This window comes from Electrona antarctica (genome assembly GCF_951216825.1).
Source record: "Electrona antarctica genome assembly, chromosome: 9".
Taxonomy (NCBI): Eukaryota; Metazoa; Chordata; class Actinopteri; order Myctophiformes; family Myctophidae; genus Electrona; species Electrona antarctica.
The window spans coordinates 55428659-55452939 of NC_136790.1; the positions used below are offsets into that span (position 1 = coordinate 55428659).

The 24281-nt window shown below is 47.0% G+C and overlaps 1 protein-coding gene across 1 annotated transcript in view; it reads right to left on the reverse strand.

Moving 5' to 3' along the window:
* lrch2 (leucine-rich repeats and calponin homology (CH) domain containing 2) overlaps positions 1-24281 on the reverse strand; it is a 75437-nt gene that overhangs the window by 26243 nt on the left and 24913 nt on the right. Inside the window, exons 2-11 of the mRNA XM_079511082.1 lie at positions 14199-14343; positions 13081-13207; positions 12272-12377; positions 11974-12110; positions 10494-10630; positions 9787-9877; positions 9554-9650; positions 5444-5544; positions 4098-4156; positions 2443-2547 (exon numbers count right to left, since the gene is read on the reverse strand). Coding sequence (XP_079367208.1) covers positions 2443-2547; positions 4098-4156; positions 5444-5544; positions 9554-9650; positions 9787-9877; positions 10494-10630; positions 11974-12110; positions 12272-12377; positions 13081-13207; positions 14199-14343 — 1105 coding nt within the window. The remainder of the gene's footprint in view (positions 1-2442; positions 2548-4097; positions 4157-5443; positions 5545-9553; positions 9651-9786; positions 9878-10493; positions 10631-11973; positions 12111-12271; positions 12378-13080; positions 13208-14198; positions 14344-24281) is intronic.

Consider the following 24281-nt stretch of genomic DNA (forward strand, 5'->3'; position numbering starts at 1 on the left):
TGCCACAGGGTACCTGTAGGTCTCGTTATAAAAGGAGTGCCACAGGGTACCTGTAGGTCTCGTTATAAAAGGAGTGCCACAGGGTACCTGTAGGTCTCGTTATAAAAGGAGTGCCACAGGGTACCTGTAGGTCTCGTTATAAAAGGAGTGCCACAGGGTACCTGTAGGTCTCGTTATGAAAGGAGTGCCACAGGGTACCTGTAGGTCTCGTTATAAAAGGAGTGCCACAGGGTACCTGTAGGTCTCGTTATAAAAGGAGTGCCACAGGGTACCTGTAGGTCTCGTTATGAAAGGAGTGCCACAGGGTACCTGTAGGTCTCGTTATAAAAGGAGTGCCACAGGGTACCTGTAGGTCTCGTTATAAAAGGAGTGCCACAGGGTACCTGTAGTTCTCGTTAAAAAAGGAGTGCCACAGGGCGCCTGTAGGTCTCGTTATAAAAGGAGTGCCACAGGGTACCTGTAGTTCTCGTTATAAAAGGAGTGCCACAGGGTACCTGTAGGTCTCGTTATAAAAGGAGTGCCACAGGGTACCTGTAGGTCTCGTTATAAAAGGAGTGCCACAGGGTACCTGTAGGTCTCGTTATAAAAGGAGTGCCACAGGGTACCTGTAGGTCTCGTTATAAAAGGAGTGCCACAGGGTACCTGTAGGTCTCGTTATAAAAGGAGTGCCACAGGGTACCTGTAGGTCTCGTTATAAAAGGAGTGCCACAGGGTACCTGTAGGTCTCGTTATAAAAGGAGTGCCACAGGGTACATGCAGGTCTCGTTATAAAAGGAGTGCCACAGGGTGCCTGTAGTTCTCGTTATAAAAGGAGTGCCACAGGGTACCTGTAGGTCTCGTTATAAAAGGAGTGCCACAGGGTACCTGTAGGTCTCGTTATAAAAGGAGTGCCACAGGGTACCTGTAGGTCTCGTTATAAAAGGAGTGCCACAGGGCACCTGTAGGTCTCGTTATAAAAGGAGTGCCACAGGGTACCTGTAGTTCTCGTTATAAAAGGAGTGCCACAGGGTACCTGTAGTTCTCGTTATAAAAGGAGTGCCACAGGGTACCTGTAGGTCTCGTTATAAAAGGAGTGCCACAGGGTACCTGTAGGTCTCGTTATAAAAGGAGTGCCACAGGGTACCTGTAGGTCTCGTTATAAAAGGAGTGCCACAGGGTACCTGTAGTACCTCGTTATAAAAGGAGTGCCACAGGGCACCTGTAGGTCTCGTTATAAAAGGAGTGCCACAGGGTACCTGTAGGTCTCGTTATAAAAGCAGTGCCACAGGGTACCTGTAGGTCTCGTTATAAAAGGAGTGCCACAGGGTACCTGTAGGTCTCGTTATAAAAGGAGTTGTAGTTCTCGTTATAAAAGGAGTGCCACAGGGTGCCTGTAGTTCTCGTTATAAAAGGAGTGCCACAGGGTACATGTAGTTCTCGTTATAAAAGGAGTGCCCCAGGGTACCTGTAGGTCTCGTTATAAAAGGAGTTCCACAGGGTACCTGTAGGTCTCGTTATAAAAGGAGTGCCACAGGGTACCTGTAGGTCTCGTTATAAAAGGAGTGCCACAGGGTACCTGTAGGTCTCGTTATAAAAGGAGTGCCACAGGGTACCTGTAGGTCTCGTTATAAAAGGAGTGCCACAGGGTACCTGTAGGTCTCGTTATAAAAGGAGTGCCACAGGGTACCTGTAGGTCTCGTTATAAAAGGAGTGCCACAGGGTACCTGTAGGTATCGTTATAAAAGGAGTGCCACAGGGTACCTGTAGGTCTCGTTATAAAAGGAGTGCCACAGGGTACCTGTAGGTCTCGTTATAAAAGGAGTGCCACAGGGTACCTGTAGGTCTCGTTAAAAAAGGAGTGCCACAGGGTACCTGTAGGTCTCGTTATAAAAGGAGTGCCACAGGGTACCTGTAGTACCTCGTTATAAAAGGAGTGCCCCAGGGCACCTGTAGGTCTCGTTATAAAAGGAGTGCCCCAGGGCACCTGTAGGTCTCGTTATAAAAGGAGTGCCACAGGGTACCTGTAGGTCTCGTTATAAAAGGAGTGCCACAGGGCACCTGTAGTTCTCGTTAAAAAAGGAGTGCCACAGGGTACCTGTAGGTCTCGTTAAAAAAGGAGTGCCCCAGGGTACCTGTAGGTCTCGTTATAAAAGGAGTGCCCCAGGGCACCTGTAGGTCTCGTTATAAAAGGAGTGCCACAGGGTACATGTAGGTCTCGTTATAAAAGGAGTGCCACAGGGTACCTGTAGGTCTCGTTAAAAAAGGAGTGCCACAGGATACCTGTAGGTCTCGTTAAAAAAGGAGTGCCACAGGGTACCTGTAGGTCTCGTTATAAAAGGAGTGCCACAGGGTAACTAAGTCTCGTTATAAAAGGAGTGCCACAGGGTACCTGTAGTTCTCGTTATAAAAGGAGTGCCACAGGATACCTGTAGTTCTCGTTAAAAAAGGAGTGCCACAGGGTACCTGTTCTGCTGCTCCTGCTGGAGGAGCTGCACGGCGATCTTCCTCAGGTCTAGAACCTCCTTCAGCTCCTCGTCCTCCTCCTCGCCCGGCGCCTCCTTGTCAGATCTGTTATCAGAGAGATAGAACATGTTTCTATAGCAGAACTATACTCTATTACCTTGCAGATCTGTTATCAGAAAGATAATTCTCGCGTATCCAGACAACTATTCCACAATCTCCGAATGCTGAATGCCGAATTAAATTGCGAGAGGCACCAGTCTGGTAACGCGAGACTCTCAGAGAGAGATAGAACATGTTTCTATAGAAATAGTCCATTTATCACCTGCTGCTGCTTGTCAGATCTGTTATCAGAGCGATAGACCATCCGAAATGTTTCGGTGCCAGGGACCGAGTAAACTTTAAAGGACGTTTACTTTGGGCTCAGAGAATGCCAGCTCATGTTTAGCTCCATTAAGATGTAATAAAACATATTACGTTATCCTGCATTCATCCATTATTACTACTATGATAAATGAATGCCATTAAAGACATGATGTAACTTGTATCTAGCATGTGTAATGAAGCCAGCTCACAGCTGGGATCCCGTCGAGATGTATAAAACATGTTATCACACATTATATAATGCAGGGGTTCTCAACGTTTTTGGCCGGGGACCCCCGGAAATGCTTTGGCAATGTCTCGGGACCCCCGCCCCGCCCCCTCCCAACCTCCAATATAAATTGACTGCTACAATAACCTTAACCCATTTTGGGTGGGAACCCCTTTTGGTGTTTTAAGCATTATGTTATAATTTAGCTATTGAAAAATAGCAGATCTACAAGCTCATAGCGCGCCACCGAGTGGCGCGCTACGAGCTTGTAGGTCTGCTATTTTTGAAAAATCGTGAAAATGCGGCACAAATCTTTGAATATCGTATATATAATTTTTCTTCGCAAAACGTCAGGCAAAACCAAATCGGCCTCAGGTCTGAATGGGTTACAGACATGACGTAACTTGTATCTATAGTGCAGGGGTTCTCAACCCGTGGGTCGCGACCCCTCGGGGGGTCGCCAAATTATTTTAGGGGGTCCCCAAATTATTAAAAAAAAAAAAAAAAAATGTTATTTTCACGATTTTTCAAAAATAGCAGACCTACAAGTTCATAGCGCGCCACTCGGTGGCGCGCTATGAGCTTGTAGATCTGCTATTTTTCAATAGCTAAATTATAACAATGCTTAAAACATCAAAAGGGGTTCCCGCCCAAAATGGTTTAAGGTTATTGTAGCAGTCAATTTATATTGGGGGTCGGGAGGGGGCGGGGCGGGGGTCCCGAGACATTGCCAAAGCATTTCCGGGGGTCCCCGGCCAAAAACGTTGAGAACCCCTGGTGTAATGAAGCCAGCTCACAGCTGGGATCCCGTCGAGATGAATACAAAATGTTATCACACATTATATAATGGTATGTTTTTTTTAGCACACCATAAAAGCAGGCGTGGTCGAATTGATGGCCATGCATGGCTGGGATACATTCAGCACATACGGGAACAATTAATAAAGGATACAATAAAATAAAGTTTTGTCGACTTTTTCAAAGACGGAAACTAAATGAAAACACGATAAAGATTAAGCTGTGATGACTAAAACTGGACAGTATGTCCATATAAGGTGTTACTCACCCTGACTCCTCCTCCTTGTCTCTGTTCTGGTGGGCCATGTTCAGAACCTTCTCCAGGTCCTGAAGAAACACAAACACCACCAAACAAAAGATCTTTTTAAATGAACAGCAGACGTACAGCGTACCCCGTCGTCCTCTGGTGTACCTAGCCTGGCTCCAGCCCTGGATCGCTAGCCACGCCCCATTCAGAAAATATGTTCTGGCGATTCAGGTCTGGAGTCTCTCCGACTACGGCGGCGTTAGTGTCGTTCAGAATCGCAATCCGATCGCAGCAGCTGATTCACCTGATTGGCCATCAGCCCAGTCACTCGACAGCGTCAGACAACAAACATGGCTGCCCCCCCACTGCGGTGACTCACCACCGTATCAATCTGGCTATTAAATCGACGTATGATAAATCCAGTAGAAATAAATGTTAGGGAGGGACTGTACCCTGTGTACCCCGTGGGGGTCCCTGTGGGGGTCCCCCTGTGGACCCCCGTCCTCTGACAGTAACATGTACCTTAATGCAGGACACAGGGACCCCCTGTGGACCCCCTGTGGACCCTCGTCCTCCTGTACCTTAATGCAGGACACATGGACCCCCTGTGGACCCCCTGTGGACCCCCTGTGGACCCTCGTCCTCCTGTACCTTAATGCAGGACACATGGACCCCCTGTGGACCCTCGTCCTCCTGTACCTTAATGCAGGACACATGGACCCCCTGTGGACCCCCTGTGGACCCCCTGTGGACCCTCGTCCTCCTGTACCTTAATGCAGGACACATGGACCCCCTGTGGACCCCCTGTGGACCCTCGTCCTCCTGTACCTTAATGCAGGACACAGGGACCCCCTGTGGACCCCCTGTGGACCCTCGTCCTCCTGTACCTTAATGCAGGACACAGGGACCCCCTGTGGACCCTCGTCCTCCTGTACCTTAATGCAGGACACAGGGACCCCCTGTGGACCCTCGTCCTCTGACAGTAACATGTACCTTAATGCAGGACACAGGGACCCCCTGTGGACCCTCGTCCTCTGACAGTAACATGTACCTTAATGCAGGACACAGGGACCCCCTGTGGGGGGACCCCCCCTGTGGACCCCCCCCCTCCCCCTCTGACAGTAACATGTACCTTAATGCAGGACACAGGGACCCCCCCCTGTGGACCCCCGTCCTCTGACAGTAACATGTACCTTGATGCAGGACACATGGACCCCCTGTGGACCCCCGTCCTCTGACAGTAACATGTACCTTAATGCAGGACACATGGACCCCCTGTGGACCCCCGTCCTCTGACAGTAACATGTACCTTAATGCAGGACACATGGACCCCCTGTGGACCCCCGTCCTCCGACAGTAACATGTACCTTGATGCAGGACACATGGACCCCCTGTGGACCTCCGTCCTCCGACAGCAGCACGCAGTCATCCTCTGGGTTAGGATCTATGAAGTCATACAGGTCCTGATCTGGAAGGAAAGGAAACAAGGACATAGGAAAGGAACCAAGGACATCATAGGGGCTTCACTTCCGCTTTATATTTTACTCGTGATCAGAGCTTCCGTTGCTCCAGACTGTATGACGGAAGCATTTATATTTTACTCGTGATCAGAGCTTCCGTTGCTCCAGACTGTATGACGGAAGCATTTATATTTTACTCGTGATCAGAGCTTCCGTTGCTCCAGACCAGACCTGGGCATTGTACGGCCCGCGGGCCAAATACGGCCTGCCGGCTGACTCTGACCGGCCCGCGAAAGATTACTTGATAATTAGAAAATAAAACATACCTTCATTACCATATGGGTGGACTAAAACCGCATTGCTTTTATTTTGAAGCCCATGTATTCTCACACCGCATGCAATCTGCACGTCAACTGTGCACGTGTGATTGAGAACCTGTCTTCCTTCCTTCACCCCCCTCATATGCGAAAATGTCGGCTTTTTGGATTTATTGGTGACAACAGCGTCGGTGAATGCAAATAGCCATGAAGCCCAGCTAAGCATGCAGCTCCACAACATGGTAGGGCAGGCGCATGATTACCAAACTTCCTCGCAGGAGGACAAGTTAAATCCCATTATGCTTTATTTAACCCGCTCTAACCCGCCTCGCCAATAAAGTTAACTTAAGATGCTGCATCATACGGCGGTGCTTGCGCCCCGAATGTGGCACGCTTCTTAATGATGCGCCGTGAGCTTAAGCTCACAATTGTGGATCGTCTGTTTTCGGCACACGAGTCGACACCGTTGTACCACAAAGTAAATCTGGCAGAATTGCACACATCAATGCCTGCCAGGCTGCCAAGTCTCAACAAGAACCAGATCCTCACTGGTTGGCTTGTTATTGTGTTTTCAGAACGTCGTTGTTTAATGGTTGTGAGTGACTCAACAATAGTAAGCAGTGCGCCATGTGGGCTGTGAAAGTGGCACCTCCAGGGTCCTCCGTATGGAAGAACAATGTTCTCATTGTTCAAATAAAATGCTAGTATTTACATGACTTGTAACTTAAACAAAAACAAAGTTTTCAACTGGGAAAGGAAACGTCTCAAGCATGCAAGTAGAAAATCACACCCATGTGAAATGAGGGGCGCTCTTATTGTACATCATCATAAATGGCCATGTACTGCTTTTTATATAGAAATACAATTGATATTATGCAAAATTAAGTTAAGCCTTTTGGCCCGGCCCTCCAAAGACTGTATGACGGAAACATTTATATTTTACTCATGATCAGAGCTTCCGTTGCTCCAGACTGTATGACGGAAGCATTTATATTTTACTCGTGATCAGAGCTTCCGTTGCTCCAGACTGTATGACGGAAGCATTTATATTTTACTCATGATCAGAGCTTCCGTTGCTCCAGACCGTATGACGGAAGCATTTATATTTGTGACCGATTCTGACCTCATTTAATTTTTTTTTACATTTTCATGTTTTCATGTCATGTGAGTCAACCCAGAATCGGCACAAACAAGGGACTAAATAATTTTCGCTCCTATGCCACCAAAAAGTGAAACGCCCTACCAACTGTCATTAAGACATGCAAATCCCTTGACTCCTTCAAACCGCTCTCAAAGGGCACCTACGGACGGCTGCAATTCGAAACTGGCCCCCGTAAAATCTGAATCCCCCCCCACCCCTTTTTCCCCCTCACTGTATGTTTCTTTTCCATTTTTACCTCCTTTATGATGAATTCCTGTTCTGTTCTTTGACTATATAGAAGTGTCCATTTGTACGTCTCTAAATGTTTTGATGAATTGAACAAGGTGGACCCTCTTGTAAACAAATGTATTGGGTCGTCCACTCACAGTTAACAGTCTTTGTATTGAGTTCAATCAATCAATCAAGTCGTAAACACAGCCTGGCTGGACTGGCTGATTAAACAAGGAAGTGTCTCTGCTCTCTCTGGTGGTGCAAAGTGTAGCTACTTTGAATCAGGAATAGTGCTATATGTTTGTAACGACCTTAGAATAGCAATAAGCCACGCAAGGTCCCAGTTTAACGGGTATTTTATAATGTCCTCCTCCGCTGCGCGTCGGGCCCATTGACTCAGCACTGCGTGAAAAGAGGAGTTAACGGGCAATTATGGGCACTAGATTTGCCTGTAAACCATATAATATACGGTAACATACAGGTGTGACGGTACAATTCGGGAGTTTACCCGAGTTTGTTGGAAAGTTTAACGGGAGTTTCCTGTAATATACACATTCCTGTAATATACACATCCGTATTCCATGCTTTTTGCCCAGTGCAGGTCAGAAGTAATGAGGCTAAATGACCTCAACAGTACACCACAACAAAAGCCAAATCCCAACACCCCAAAAATCTCGTTCACTCACACTGGCTCACTCCAGCATGGAGGTGTTACGGTGGAACTAGTGACCTGCTGAACAATGTGACCATCGTGTAGCTGGAGGTACCTTCACTAAAAACGCCGGGACAACGCTCCACACATCCCAAACTTTTCTCCCTTCTGGCTCCAAAACTATGGAATGCACTTTCCATCACAGTCAGAACTGCAGCCTCACTCCCAATCTTCCGCCGTAGTCTGAAAACCCACCTCTTCAGACTCCACCATGGCCCGTAGCACTTGCCCTAGCCTAGCCCCTTAGATAGCACATTATGTAGACTTAGATAGTATTTTAAACAGACTTATAGCTTGTTACGTAGACAGCTCTAGAATTGCATTTTATGTAGTCATAGCACTTTATAGTACACATGTATAATATATTATATAGTATAGTATGTATAGTTTACATAGATACTCCACTGTTACGTTCTTAGTTTACGCATGATTCATGATAACTACTTTTTATATATGTGATGTATGCCATGCTTTTGTTATTGCTCAATGTAAATCGCTCTGGATTAAGAGCGTCTGATAAATGCCTAAATTGTAAATTGTGTAGACAATCACATCACGTCAGTGTCCCAATGTAAATGGTTGCAGTTTGTTCATTAGCAGAGATCAATCTAGCTGTATTCGGGACACTTATTTAAAGACCTCCATGTAAGTTGTGTGAAGACCACACGATGGTCACATATTTGAGCAGCTCACACTGCGCTAAAAGCATGGAATACGGATGTGTATATTACAGGAAACTCCGGTAAACTCCCGAATTGTACCATCACACCTGTATATTACCGTATATTAACTGTATATGCTGCTAAACTTGAGGTTTACGGGCAAATCTGCCCGTAATTGCCCATAATTGCCCGTTAACTCCTCTTTTCACACTTGTGTCACCAATTTCACCATAATTTGCCATTCTGGAGTGACCCGAGTGTGAGTGAGCGAGCGGCCCCGAGATTTTGGGTGTTGGAATTTGGCTAAATCACCATCAGTAACACAGAACTCTGGCAGGGAACAAACCCGCTGCCCGCAGAAGAGGAGATAAGAAAACACCGATGGAGACGGATAGGCCACACCCTACGAAAGCCCGCAAGCACCATCATTAGCCCCTTTTGGGCGGGAACCCCTTTTGGTGTTTTAATCCATTGAGACCTGGAACGCATCCATGTCACGTTAGCGTTTAACCACATTAACCATTAACCCATTTTGGGCGGGAACCCCTTTTGGTGTTTTAAACATTATGTTATAATTTAGCTATTGAAAAATAGCAGATCTACAAGCTCATAGCGCGCCACCGAGTGGCGCGCTACGAGCTTGTAGGTCTGCTATTTTTGAAAAATCGTGAAAATATTTATTTCAGAAAACCGGAGGTTTTAGAAGATTTTTTTTTTAATTTTGAGGTCATGCCTAAATGGGTTAGACATGGAACCCGCAGGGCAAGCGGAAAAGAGGTCGCCCAAGAAACACCTGGCGCAAGACCATGAAGATGACCTGGAACCAGCTGGAGAGAACAGCCCAAGACAGAGATGCCTGGAGATCGCTTGTTGACGGCCTATATGCCCCAGAAGGGGTAGTAGGCATAAGTAAGTAAGTATTAAGTAAGTAATTTGGCTAAAGTCACAAGTCACCTTTGCAGGGGTCCATCTTGGAGAGCAGAGAGAGGGCGTCGGCCCGGGCCGTCTCCGAAACCTGGGAGTGGAGACTGATGGTGTCATCGTCTGATGGCTGGGGGGGAGGAGAGGAGAGGAGAGGAGAGGAGAGGAGAGGAGAGGAGAGGAGAGATTAAGAGCACATCCTACTCATGGATCCAGCTGCCGTGTTTTACGGCTGACATGTGCAGCTATAATGCTTGACCTCTGACCTCTGTGGTGGACAGTCTCTTGTTGTCGCCGTTGTCGCTCCCGATCCCGGAGTCCGGTCCGTGGTTTCTACTGGGGTAGAAGTCCTCCATGCTGTAGGGAACACATTTTAACCCTCTTATTGCCCTTGACGGTATTGATGTAATTGTTTTATTCCTTATAAGCGGGGGCTTTGTTTTAAATTACAGTATGTAGCAACTTTTAGCATGTTTGGCTAACGGCCGATGTCCTCTACCTAAAACCGGCCGAAATCCTTGATTAGAGCTTAATTTGACTTAGATATTAAAATAAACGATGATCGCATCATCGCATAGCATCAGGGACAGATGACTGTGTAACAGTGCAGAAAGCTAGCGGATGTTGATGTTCCGTTTAACCGGAAATGACATCGCCAGATTGGCTCTATTCGGTAAAAATCGGCATAACGGTGAAGTTACCGCCACCATCAGGACTGCGTGTCTAATACTATAGTCTTGCCCTGTTAAAATGAGATGTGTGTATATCACATAATTTTCTATTGGCATTAAAATGATTACATAGCCACAGTACTAACCTGTCGGTCAGAGGTTACATATGTAACCACAGTACTAACCTGTCGGTCAGAGGTTACATATGTAACCACAGTACTAACCTGTCGGTCAGAGGTTACATACGTAACCACAGTACTAACCTGTCAGTCAGAGGTTACATACGTAACCACGGTACTAACCTGTCGGTCAGGGGCTGGGGGAGGCAACATCGTTTTCCCAGAGACGACGGCAGGTCCAGAGAGTCAGGTTTCTTGTCCGTCCGACACGCGTGCATGTGAAGGTACTTAAAGATGTGCACCTTGCCCTTCAGACAGATCTGTAAACATACGCACAGTAGATCTGTAAACATACGCACAGTACATCAACTCATTAACCGTTTCCGTACATAGGACGTCCCCACACGTCCTAGGGGTCCCAATCGACGCGTACATAGGACTTCCTAGCGCATCCTCAATGATACGGGGCGAGATAAGAATATTCAGAATTTTTTCCTTTTTTTTAATTGTCAGTTATAGACTACCGTATGCTGCGCTCTGGGCAATTGTTAGCTTATCATTGAGTTAGCTGTTGACTCGTCTCTCCTAATCCAGGGCGCTTTCCGTGGTGTTGAACGGATGGATATACTGGCACTTAATTTCTGCTCCTCATCCGTCTCTCCCGCAAAATATGAACGCTTTTTGGATCATATATCGTATAAACTAAAACGATCGCAATGTAAGCTAGCTATGTAAAGTAAACTTTTTTTAGTGGATTGTTTCCGGGTCATGGGTTTCCGAGTAAAAGCCGCCATGTTGTTCCGGCACCCCAGAGCTCCTATTTTGAAGGACTTCCGGCACTGATTGTGTTAACCACATGAACCCCTAGCGGTAATGGCTGATCTTGTAGATCAGCTGCTTTCATATTGCTAGAGACACACGGTGTAATCGGTAGCGTATCCATTACATCGGTTATTTATTTCACCGATATTGATAATTGAGGTGAAATAAATGTGTAGATCGCATAGAACGCGCTGGCCGTTGACTATCATTGCACGCATTCACGTGCGTTCACATATGAAACAGCGTTCACGTGTCATCATGAACGTGTGCAATGGTACACCGAGGCTCCACCGGGCGTGTCAGCGTCGCGTCTCCGTCACCATCAGGGAATGTTCCCTTTTTAATCACCGTCAGGGAATGTTCCCTTTTTAATCAATGAAGAGTGGCTCCACTGCCCGCGTTGTGTTGCGTGACTGCATTAAAATTGCCCCGGTTAGTTTTTTGACGCACGCGACGGAGACGCAACACGTCCGGTGGAGCCCCGGCGTTAGTCAACGGACCAGGACGTTCATGAGTTTGGCCCAGCGCTGCAATACCAAATTCAGCCACTATGTCCATTTCGCCTCAGGGTTTCCTCCGGGTGCTGTCTCTATTCATATATACTCTAAGGTTAGAACGGGACACAACGGGCAGTGATCTGACTCAACACCAGAGGGCACTGTTATGCACCCTTGGTTTTAAAAGCCACTAAGTACTATAGACGAATAACCTGGTTGTCCTGACCCCTAATCATTTATACATTATGGATAATTAGTGTGGACTTGTGAACTGTTATTAGTCTATGCTCTTTTTGTGTTGTCTTCTAACTAAACCCTGCGCACGCACGCACGCGCAGACACACCTGTGCGGGTGGGCTCTGCATGGGGTTGTTGTCCAGGACGATGTGCTGCAGTTCCTTCATCCTCCTGTAGGTGGCAGGGATCTCTGTGATCTTGTTGCACGAGAAGTCCAGCCGGATGAGAGGCAGATCGGACAGCTCTGTATGTTAATGAGATGTTAATGATATGTTAATGAGAGGCAGCTCACACAGCTCTGGACCAATCATTAATGAGTATGTTAATATTTTAATGAAATTATAATATGATTAATAATAACAGGCAGGCAGACAGACAGACAGACAGACAGACAGACTGACTGACCCTCTGGCAGCATGTGGAGGTGGTTCTTCCTGACGTTGAGTTCTCGCAGAGCATGGAGCCTCCCGACCTGCGGGGGCAGCACTCGGATCTCGTTGCAGCTGACGTCCTGCAGGGGGCGACAGAGAGCACAGGTGTTTCAGAGGTACGTGTGGGCGGCTTGATTAAAGGGATCGTGACATTAAAAAAACGTTTTTTGTATTTGTTTTTTATTTTTTTGTTTTCCGAGCTCAATTTCACCCAAAAAACCTCAACTTTAGTAGATTTTCTGTGGTCTGAGGTTTTCTCTGCTCTGATTGGACTGTGGACTGTGATGTAACAGTCCACAAACCCCATATAAGACATAGGAATTTGCCAGCAGATGACATCACTGTTCAAAAGGCTTCAGAACACACAGAGAAAACCCCCAGACCACAGACAATCCACTGAATGCTCAAAGTTCAGGTTGTGTTTGGGTGTAATATTGAGGTCATGAAACCTAAAAAAGGTGGAGATCTCCGTTCTGGGCAGATAATGTGTTAATGCTTCATATTGGTCTGATATCGGCGAGCGGCGACACACTACAGTCTAAAACCGGAAGTCGTTGGTCCGTCGTCCAAATGATTCCTCCTCCATTATAAAGGACGGGAGGCAAAATGATTCCCCCACGGGTTCGCCTTGAATACGACACGACTGAAAGACCTGGTCACGGGCCAATGCATTTATGAATGAAATATGAAAATGAAATGTGATGCACGCACGCACGCACGCACGCACGCACGCACGCACGCACGCACGCACGCACGCACGCACGCACGCACGCACGCACTCACCAGCTCCATGAGCTGCCGGACCCTGCCGATGTCCTCTGGGATGGACTGCAGCTTGTTGTTACTGACCACCAGGACTCTGAGAGGCAGCGAGAACAGGTGTCTGGGCAGCGCCCCCAGCTGGTTACGACTGGAAACGCACGCACGCACGAACGCACGCACACACGCACACACACACACACACACACACACACACACACACACACACACACACACACACACACACACACACACACACACACACACACACACACACACACACAGCATTAACAGGACTAAAACTAAAACCAACACTAAAACATCCCCGGGTGAAAACCATTCAAGAGACTATGACTGAAACTAAAATAGAATTTTGCTGCCAAAATCAAACACTGCCGCTGCCATTCTGGAAAGAGAAGTTGATGACGTTGTGGGGTGTGTGTGTGTGTGTGTGTGTGTGTGTGTGTGTGTGTGTGCGTGCGTGCGTGCGTGCGTGCGTGCGTGCGTGCATGCACTGCGTGCACTGCGTGCGTGCGTGCGTGCGTGCGTGCGTGCGGTGCATGCGTGCGGTGCGTGCGTGCGTGCGGTGCCTGCGTGCGTGCGGTGCCTGCCTGCCTGCGTTGCCTGCCTGCCTGCCTGCGTTGCCTGCCTGCGTGCGTGCGTGCGTGCCTGCGTGCGTGCGTGCGTGCGTGCGTGCGTGCGTGCGTGCGCCGATCAGGTTTTTGGGGACCGATGCCGATTACTGATCGTTTTTCTCATGATCGACAGATACAGAATTGATCATGTGAGTAAGGGGCAAATTTAATATTTCCTGAATTATTATGTCCTGTGTGTGTGTGTGTGTGTGTGTGTGTGTGTGTGTGTGTGTGTGTGTGTGTGTGTGTGTGTGTGTGTGTGTGTGTGTGTGTGTGTGTGTGTGTGCGCGCGCGCGCGTGCAGGGTGTTTCGTCTCACCTGACATTGAGGTAGGTCAGTGTGTGTGTGTGTGTGTGTGTGTGTGTGTGTGTGTGTGTGTGTGTGCGTGCAGGGTGTTTCGTCTCACCTGACATTGAGGTAGGTCAATGTGTGTGTGTGTGTGTGTGTGTGTGTGTGTGTGTGTGTGTGTGTGTGTGTGTGTGTGTGCGCGCGTGCGTTTCGTCTCACCTGACGTTGAGGTAGGTCAGCATCTGCAGGTTGATGATGGCTTCGGGGATCACCTTGATGACGTTGTGGTACAGATTGAGAGACTCCAGAGGAGAAAACAAACACACCTCAGGAGGAACCTCCGACAGGCGGTTCCTGGACAGGTCTGAGAGGGAGAGAGAGAGAGAGAGAGAGAGAGAGAGAGAGAGAGAGAGAGAGAGAGAGAGAGAGAGAGAGAGAGAGAGAGACATACAGACACACAGAGAGAGAGAGAGAGAGAGAGAGAGAGACACATGTATAATTAATTATTGTTGTTATAATAATTATATTATATTATATTATTATTATTATATTATAATAGCTATTTTTGTCATAGGCCAAATTGAGCTGAAACCAAGCCCCGGGTATCGCATTAGGAGCCATAATGCCAATAAAGACGGATTGTGGCTGTTTTTATGTGGACGCTAGCGGTGGTTAGCTACAAATGCTAAAAAAAAAAGCTTAAAACAACCCCAAAAAAACAATTCATCAAATGTCGTTATCTCGGGCGTGGTGTCCTGGACAAAGGTAGGTTAACTCGTTAACTCGGGAGTGGCGTCTAAACTGTTAATAAAATATGACCTCATATTTATATACTGGACAGGTCCGAGAGAGGGGAGATAAGAGAGAGAGAGAGAGAAAGAGAGATAACTACAAAAAGTGCCCTTCTGGGCACAGGTCTCCACCAGGAGGATAGGAGTGTGAGTGTGATGTTTGGCAAAATGTTTAGGAGCAATATAAACATGCTTGTGCGTGCGTACATGCGTACGTTTGTGTGACGTGGCTTGGCCTGTTGTAGCGCCACCATGAGGCTGATTTGAAAACTGTCAAGTGGCATTTCTTCCAAAGCCTAGTGGGAATATGCATGCACAGTTTCACCACAATCGGACACTGTGTTGAGTAGTTGTGGCGATTTGTACAAAACGGCTACTCCTGAAAAGTTTAGAAGCCAATCGTAGCCAATGAGGGTGGATTATGAGAAATCAAACAAACCCGTCTTGATCACATGACTATGGAGAGCATGTGTACCGATTTGCGTGAAATTTGGATACAATCTGAAGGAGTAATATTAGAAAATGGGTTTTACATATGTCGGCCTCCTGGTGGCGCTATAAAGAGCAGATGTGAAAAATTCCAGGCAAAGGTTTTTCCTTGGCCTCTAGGGAGTTGGCATACAAAGTTATCCACAGATCCGTGCAGTTAGAGGTAAAACACTTTTCTGCCAGTTATAGCACCACCATGAGGCCGAGTTGAAAATGTTCATGTGGCATTTCTTCCTCGGACTAGTGGGAATGTGCGTGCACAATTTCACGGAAATCACACGATGTGTTCATGATTTGCAGCATTTTGTTTGAAACTGAGCACTCCTGCTTGCTTTGGAAGCCAATCTTAGCCAATCAGGATGGAGTCTGAGAAATCTGAAAGACCCGTTTCGTTGAATGGCTCTAGAGAGACTGTGTACCAATTTGCGTGATGTTTGGACAAAATCTGTAGGTGTACTGTCCAAAAACTTGTTTTGCACAAAGCGGCCTCCTGGTGGCGCTATAACAGGCCGTTCTGGAAATTTTGGGGCAGAGGTTCATCGTTGGCATCCAGGGAGTGTGTGTGCAAAATTTGGCATCGACCGGGTTAACGGTGCCAGAGATTAGCTGATCACAGACGGACGGACGGACGGACGGACACACGGACGGACGGACGGAGTGCAAAACATACTCTCCCCCCATGCCTTCGGCCTGGTGGAGACAACGAGATACAGAGACAGAGACAGAGACAGAGAGAGAGAGAGAGAGAGGTGTATGATACATGGGGGTCGTAATGCCACCACATACATTAGCATTGGGTTGCTATATCTAACGGTAAACAGTGCAACACGGGGGGTGAAATCAGCCCTCAGCTGCTTCTGACAGACATACTAGCCCAGCAAGCACGGTCAGGACCTCCTACGAATTAGTGACGTCTCTATTGTAGTTGAGTCACAGACTAAGGTTCTGTGACCATCCTCTGGCAAGGATGGTTTGATGATTGATTTGACCTCTATGGACCCTTTATAAAAGATTTAGCCCCCAGGTCCCTCGCAAAAATCCCGGCATTTTTGCTAGAGGGCCAAATTCAAAATGGCGTCCGGCGCCATAGCCAAAAATGAACTTTTGATCTAGATGACCTAGAATCATGTATGAAGACACTTTTCCATACAAGTCAACCATGAGGATCCCAAATCTGACACCATTTTAATCATAAGACCTCGTTTTGGCCCCGGAATTCAAGATGGCCGCCATCCAGTGGAGTGAAAACATTACTTTTGAATAGGAAAGCAATCTATTTGGGGGTTGTAATTTTTACAGACACAAAACACATGTGTCAGATAGTATTCTGTCACTGGTTTCTGAATCATCAGATTCAGATGACTCCACCCTCCTCCTCTGTGCATCCTCCTCCTCCTCCACCTCCTCACTCTCAACTTCCTCGACCTCTTCAACTGGTGCAGGTAGGTGTGTTGGGAGAGCAGGCCGCAGGTGGCAGACAGGACGACAGCGACCACCCACCAACTCCCAATCTGTCCGAGTGGTGAGGGGTGGTGCTTCAGTGTGGGGTGGAGCACTAGATACACCAAGTAGTTGGTGTGGAGGCAGTGTTGGCGTAGGCTATCTCCATCTGGAGGGAGACAGATTCATTATTTTTTCTTCATTCTCTTCTACTTGGCAGCACAGGCTTCTTGTCTCCATAGATGACCTGTCCCGTATATGCAAATAACTATTGTTCTACCTCCTTCTCAAGGTCAAGGCTATCTCCACACCGTGAGAGCTGCTGCTGTGCCACAGAGCTCTTTACCAACTTGTCATACACTGATGATTTTCTTTTGCCAAAGAAGGCTGAGTTGGCATCACAGCCTGCATAAACAGTGAAGAGGATGGTGTCAGCTTCAGACTGCTCAATGCTGTAGCCTTCCATCGGTTGTTGTGTTGACAAGTTGATGCAATGTGCGCCAACAGCATAGCGTTGACAATCGCTGCATTCACATTCATTCACATTCATTTTTTCAACCACTCATTGTTACTGACACTACACAGTAGTGTTTTGAATGCCTTGGCAGAGGGGAAGGTGTCAGTCAATTTCATGTACGTGTTGGTAACATGTGCCTTACACTTACACGCAGGTCTCGCTCATCATCTTTAGTTGAGTATGCTGCATCGTATGGGTCATTCACACAGATGATATGGTGAGCATCACAATGGCAAGCAAGGATGATGGATTACACCTTGTGGACATAGTCCAAGCACTTGTATGGGTTGCCTTCTTGATCTCGATCTTCTGCTGATGGAGTTGCCATCCTTCAGATCATGCCCATTCGGGCCACTTTCCGCGTGCTTCCTCTTGGCTTCTTTTCGGGTGGCAAGAGTGTTGTGTTCCGCTCTTATGCGGGCCAAATTGTTAACATTTCTGGAGTGCACCAGCAGCTGCTTTTCATTTTAGAGGATGGAGAACCAGCCTGACTTAATTTTGCTGCCCTTGTTCATTGTACATTCAATCTACATGTCCTAGGCCATATTGGAATAATAGTTACCTGTGATGGACTGAGTGAAATTAGTACGAAGGAAGGCAACCTGTTCAGCAGGAAGAGCTGTCAGCATCATCCCAGAAGTCAGGCAGCCACCTCCAATACGTATTGTTGTTGTATGCTACCATCCACGGCTGCATAGCACGCAGAGAGCTGACATACTCTTCCCAGTTGTAGATATGGACTGCATGCACATTCTGCATTAGCTGTCATGAACAGGAAGTCCCTCCAGTAGTCTGCCATCTCACTGACCTCTAATTGGGAGAAAAGGTTGCTGATGAGATTCTTGAGATCTGCATCATCCACCAGTGCTGCATGAGCAGCAGCAAGGGTTTCCTGGGAGAGACTTGTATTCCTCAGAATATCAAGATTATCTCATCTCCTCTGTTAGGTTGGATATCAGCCTCTCCTTGGCCAGCTGACTCATAAGTGCCTCATACATCAGCCTCAAGAAACCCAGCCCCTCTTATAATGCTTGCCTATCAGCGCACAATCAACAGATCCCACAGCAATGACTCCTCCCGTGACAAGTATATCTCCTAGCTCACTCCCCTTGTCAGAAGCAGTGAGTGCATTCTACGCCAATGAGACACGGCGCTGCCGGGGGAGGGCTGACAGCTGCCGGGGGTAGGTGGATGGATTATGACAGGTCCGTTCTGCTGCACTGTCGGTACATTCGGCAGCTGTGCTCCAGACGCCGCAACTGCCGGTAAACTGCTGGTAACAGCTGCGGCGCTGCCGGGGGGAGGGGCGGCATCTGCCGGGGAAACTGGGATTATGACACTCAACTGCCGCTCGCTTCCGTGGCTGTGCGTTGGTCCAACATGCGTTGCGTCGTGCTTGCGGTTAGGGTAAGGGTTTGGGGTAGAGTGTCGGACTGATGCCGCAGAGAAACATTGTCGCCTGCCGTGGGTGTGCCGCGGCTGATGCCATGCGTTGCGTCATGCTTGTGGTTAGGGTTAGATTTAGGGTTTGGGGTAGAGTGTCGGACTGATGCCGCTGAGAAACACTGCTGTACCTCCTGCCGTGGGTGTTCCGCGGCTGATGCCGCTGCCAGAAAATGCACTCGCTCTCTCTCCCCCTTGTAGCGCTTGTTGATGGCATTCATCATCACACACTGTGTATGGAAAGGACCAAGAAAGGACACAATGTCATGGTACTTGTCTGGGTTCTCTGCCTGACTGCCTTGATCAGAGTGATGAGGACACAGGATGATCTCCCAGTAAAATGTGTTTTGTGATACCTGCAACAGGGCCAGTTGAAGAGGACGAGGAAGTTGAGAGTGAGGAGGAGGAGGATGAGGAGGTGGATGATGCACAGAGGAGGGTGGAGTCATCTGAATCTGATGATTCAGAAACCAGTGACACACGTGTTTTGTGTCTGTAAAAATTACAGCCCCCAAATAGATTCAAAAGTAATGTTTTCACTGTACTGGATGGCGGCCATCTTGAATTGCGGGGCCAACACGAGGTCTTATGATTAAAATGGTGTCAGATTTGGAATCCTCATGGTTGACTTGTATGGAAAAGTGTCTTCATACATGATTCTAGGTCATCTAGATCAAAAGTAAATTTTTGGCTATGGCGCCGGACGCCATTTTTTATTTGGCCCTCTAGCAAAGAATGCCGGGATTTTTGCAAGGGACCTGGGGGCTAAATCTTTTATAAAGGGTCCATAGAGGTCAAATCAATCATCAAACCATCCTTGCCAGAGGATGGTCACAGAACCTTAGTCTGTGACCCAACTATTGGGGTCCAGATCAGGACCTGGACGAATTAATGACGTCTCTATTGGGGTCCAGATCAAGTCAAACCAAGACCAGTCAGTTCTGGCCCAGAATATCACCTGATTTCAACCAACATAAATTCTGCCCAATAAGACGGTTGTCCCTGGATGAATCGGAGAGAGTCCGATCGAGGCCAGGTCATATCATACCTATAGTCAGATCTGGCCCAGAATAAGCTATATTATTTAAACTGGTGAAGACGTCCTGGAAATGACGTAAAGATCATCCCCATGGGCTGTGATCTGGCCTAGTCCTGAACGTAAAGATCATCCCCATATGGGCTGTGATCTGGCCTAGTCCTGAATGTAAAGATCATCCCCATAATGGGCTGTGATCTGGCCTAGTCCTGAACTAAAGATCATCCCCGTGGGCTGTGATCTGGCCTAGTCCTGAACGTAAAGATCATCCCCATAGGGGTTTTATCTGGCCTAGTCCTGAATGTAAAGATCATCCCCATATGGGCTGTGATCTGGCCTAGTCCTGAACTAAAGATCATCCCCATATGGGCTGTGATCTGGCCTAGTCATGAATGTCACCGGAGTCACCGGAGGACGTCATCATGACGTCATTTGTCTTGCTGGGAGAGGTTGAAGCCCATCACAGGAGTCACTTCCGAGTGGCACCGAGTGGTACTGCATGTCGGACATCATTAAAGCGGGTCATGTATGCATGTTTGGAATTCTAACAGCTGAGAACAAATCAATAATGTATCCTATTATGCTGTATGCTGATATGAATCTGCGGGCCACATGAACACATTGAGTGCCACCTGGTGGACGAAAGTGGTGGTGCTTGTGGGTGACGCGTGATGAGAAGCAATTCCACTATGACTCGCGCCCGCTTTTGGGTTCAATCTTGGATGCTAAAGTATTAGCGTTAATGCTAGTGAGATAAAATGAGGCCAATCCTTGCTCTAGAAAACGCCAATGTTCCAATTGGGGGCGGGGGGGGGGGGGGGGGGGGGGGAGCAACCGTGCATAGCAACCAGAGCGATTCCAAAAATTAAACACAGCGAGGCGAACTTATAGCGATATGAAGACGAGCCCAGTCGCCATTAGCGCCGTGCGTAATTAATTTATATACCTGTGTTAAGCGAAGGCTGCCCATGTATGGTCTATGACGTCGGTCATCTACGACACGCCAACTTGGCCTACATGTGACATCATGTCTATGTCACACGTAGGCCCGCTAACCTATATAAGTGCTGACGAACACAGTAGGATTGCATTCCTTCAGGTCATTCATTCAAGGTATTCAGGACTGCATTCTTTTACAAGGAGAAACCTATAAACTACTGTGTGAAATGCTTCGTTGGACGGTGCACCTAAAAGGGCTTCCAGAGGCACCGTATGATGCTGCTGTAGCAGTGGACCACAAAGTGTACTGCTTTAGAGGAGACTTTATCGAGTCCAAGCGTCGGACTGAAGTGCATGTCTTCAACACAATGTCTTTATGTTGGACCAAGTTGCCCCCAGAGACACCTAGAAGAGGACAACGCCCCCTTGAGGTTCGCCCAATGAACACCTGCCGCATAGCTTTGCTGATCGACCCTTTCATCTACATCTGGGGGGGAGTTACTGGCAGGTTGAAATACAGCACGGTGCTTTATGCATTTGATGTCGACGACCACAGAATGCTCACACCCAACGTTTCTGGGACTGTTCCAAAGGGGAGGCAAGGCCACTCAGCCTGTGTCGTTGGGAAGGTCATGTTTATCTATGGAGGATGGACTGGGAATAACGCTAATGACATCTACAAGTTGGACACCACCACAATGGTCTGGAATCTAATTAACACCAGTGGAACTCCACCTCCTGCTTCAATGTGCCACTCTGCAACCATCATCGGGACAAAGATGTTTGTATTTGGGGGCTGGGGGCGTCAGTACTACAACACCATCAGAGTGTTTGACACGGAGACGAACAATTGGCTGGACACACCTTCTGCTCAGCTTGTTCCAGGAGGACGCTACGGTCATTCAGCCTTTTCCTACAATGGAGAGCTGTACATATTTGGTGGCAGGAACTATGACCAGGACTTAAATGATCTGTGGAAATTCAGTCCAGCGACATTCACCTGGAAGAAGGTTGAGTCCAAAGGGAATGTTCCATGTTTAAGAACTTATTACACACTATGGAGTCAAATGGTATCCTGTTGCATGGTGGGAGATCGTATCATCCTCTTTGGAGGACAAAGATCATACACAGTCAATGATGTCTTGTATGTCTTAGACTTGAGTCCTAGTCTGAAGACCTTATGCAAGCTGGCAGTTATTCAGTACGTTCTGGATCGGTCTGAACTCCCACACAACATCAGGTGGGAACTAGCAGCCATGACAACCAACAGGAAAAGACAGGCCACTAAAGAAAAAGAGGGGGGAGAGCTAAAAAAGCATTCAACAAATTATTGCCATATACTGTAAAAAAGGCCCATTGGTTTTTACAGACACAATTTGGAGGCACTTTTTCATCGAATTCAAATCCTCCACCTTAGAACTTCCAGTAAAAAGAAAAAAGAAAAAGTAAAAGAAAAATAAATGAATAAAATAAACGACTGCTAAACGATTGGCTGCAACTGAAGCGAGGGCGGGTCTTCACTCAGTAGAACCAATAGAAGCCCTAGAAAAATACCTTACTTTATACTTACGGTAACTCCTTAACACTAGCGCGTCGGAGCGGTCAGGCTGACCGATTTTGAAATTTTGAAGTGGATTTTCTTTGCCCATGAAGTCCTGAGAAAGTTCCCCTTGCATGACTTTTTCTAAATGTTCGATTCAAACCATCTCTGTTTTTTGTTTCATCTGAAACGTTTTGGAAATATGATTTTAGACATAATTCTACTAAAATGTCTGCTCTTTTGCGGTCCGTGGGACCGCTCTTAGAGCCCTCACCCTTTCTCCCCCACAAGCCGTGCTGTTCACACCTTCCTCCCGGCTGGAGACGGGCATTGTTCAAGCTAATGTGTCATTTGCATTCCAACCTACATGTGGAAGTCCACATGTAGGCAAACTTACATTACAAACTTACATAAACTAAATGTTGTTTTAGATGTTATATTTCTTATATGCGGTTTGCAGAAATAACGATGTCTGACTTTATTTCTCGAAACGGAAAAAGAAATATGTTGACTATACACACCATCTTTAGCATAATTATGTTGGAATAATAAAGTTTATAGCATTGTGACTATGTCGCGCATATTCATTTCATATATCAGCGCATCAAAAATATTTTTACTTTATTTTTCGGAGGGCACGCTAAACGAACAGTGTAAAAATGACATGAATCAATGACATGAATCATTCCAACGCGATAGACCTCCTTCCCTATAATGTATCCCCTCTATATAAAAATGACAATATATAACGCTAATGTCGTATTTATTTTATTGTCTCAATACAAAGATGGACAGTGTAATTGCTGCGCAAGGGTAATTAATTATAGTGACATGTGAGCGCTATATTGAATATATAGCGCTCAGATCGTCACTATAATTATAGTTTCTGAAATGAAAAAGAAAATATGGTGTGTTGTACAGAAACTAGCTATAGCTAGCGCTATATTGAATATATAGCGCTCACATCGTCACTATAATTATAGTTTGGTAAACTGAAATGAAAAAGAAAATAACTTTTCTGCACGCGACCAGTGGAACTGATTTCCACGCATCACGGCTCTCTTTTTTCTCTCTCCCTCCCTCTCTCGTGGAGAGGGAGAAAATATCCAAGTAACTGACGGTGAGGTATGCGGAAGTGCATTTTAGATAACGCTGTAGCACTATTTGTGGCGGTGATGCGTCACATGACTTGATCTATCCTATGGTGTATATATAAACCGTGCTGCTGCTACGGATCTCTCTGCTGGCACAATAAATCAAATATATATAAATGACATCGATCATAGGCGGCGGCTAGGCCAGGCTTAGCCTTCCCAACAATTATGCTGGGTATTTTTAAAATATATATAGGCTAATATGTGGCTAGCCGGCCGCTCCCAAACTCCCAACTCCTTTGTCTGTAGCCTAAACTTTTCTGATTTGCACGCACGCACGCACAGCTGTCGCGCATATTCATATCAGCGCATCAAAAATATGGTGAAATATGGTGTGTTGACTGACTGGCGTATTGTTTCCACCTATCTATTGAGCATAGCTAAATAAATACATGTTGAAAAATAACTTTGAGTTGTCCTGTCGAGTTGAAACGCTGCCTTGAATTAGTTGGAATGTGACATTTAGAAGACAATGGCAAGTCGTCAACCCCCCGCCACGGGGGGAGAGGTGTGAAGAGATGCAGGGAGAGAGTGGCCAATGGAATTGCACGAAAAACACCGGTCAGCCTGACCGTTAGCCGTCATAGTAGTAGTGATTTTAATTCAGACATGCTAGTGTTAATACCCCTAATCCTAACCTCACAGGAATCCACAGGTGATTTGTAACCCGCAGCACGGGTGATTTGTAACCAGCAGCACGGGTGATTTGTAACCAGCAGCACGGGTGATTTGTAACCCGCAGCACGGGTGATTTGTAACCAGCAGCGCAGGTGATTTGTAACCAGCAGCATGGGTGATTTGTAACCTGCAGCAAGGGTGATTTGTAACCAGCAGGGTGGGTGATTTGTAACCTGCAGCATGGGTGATTTGTAACCTGCAGCAGGGGTGATTTGTAACCTGCAGCGCAGGCGATTTGTAACCAGCAGCACGGGTGATTTGTAACCCGCAGCAGG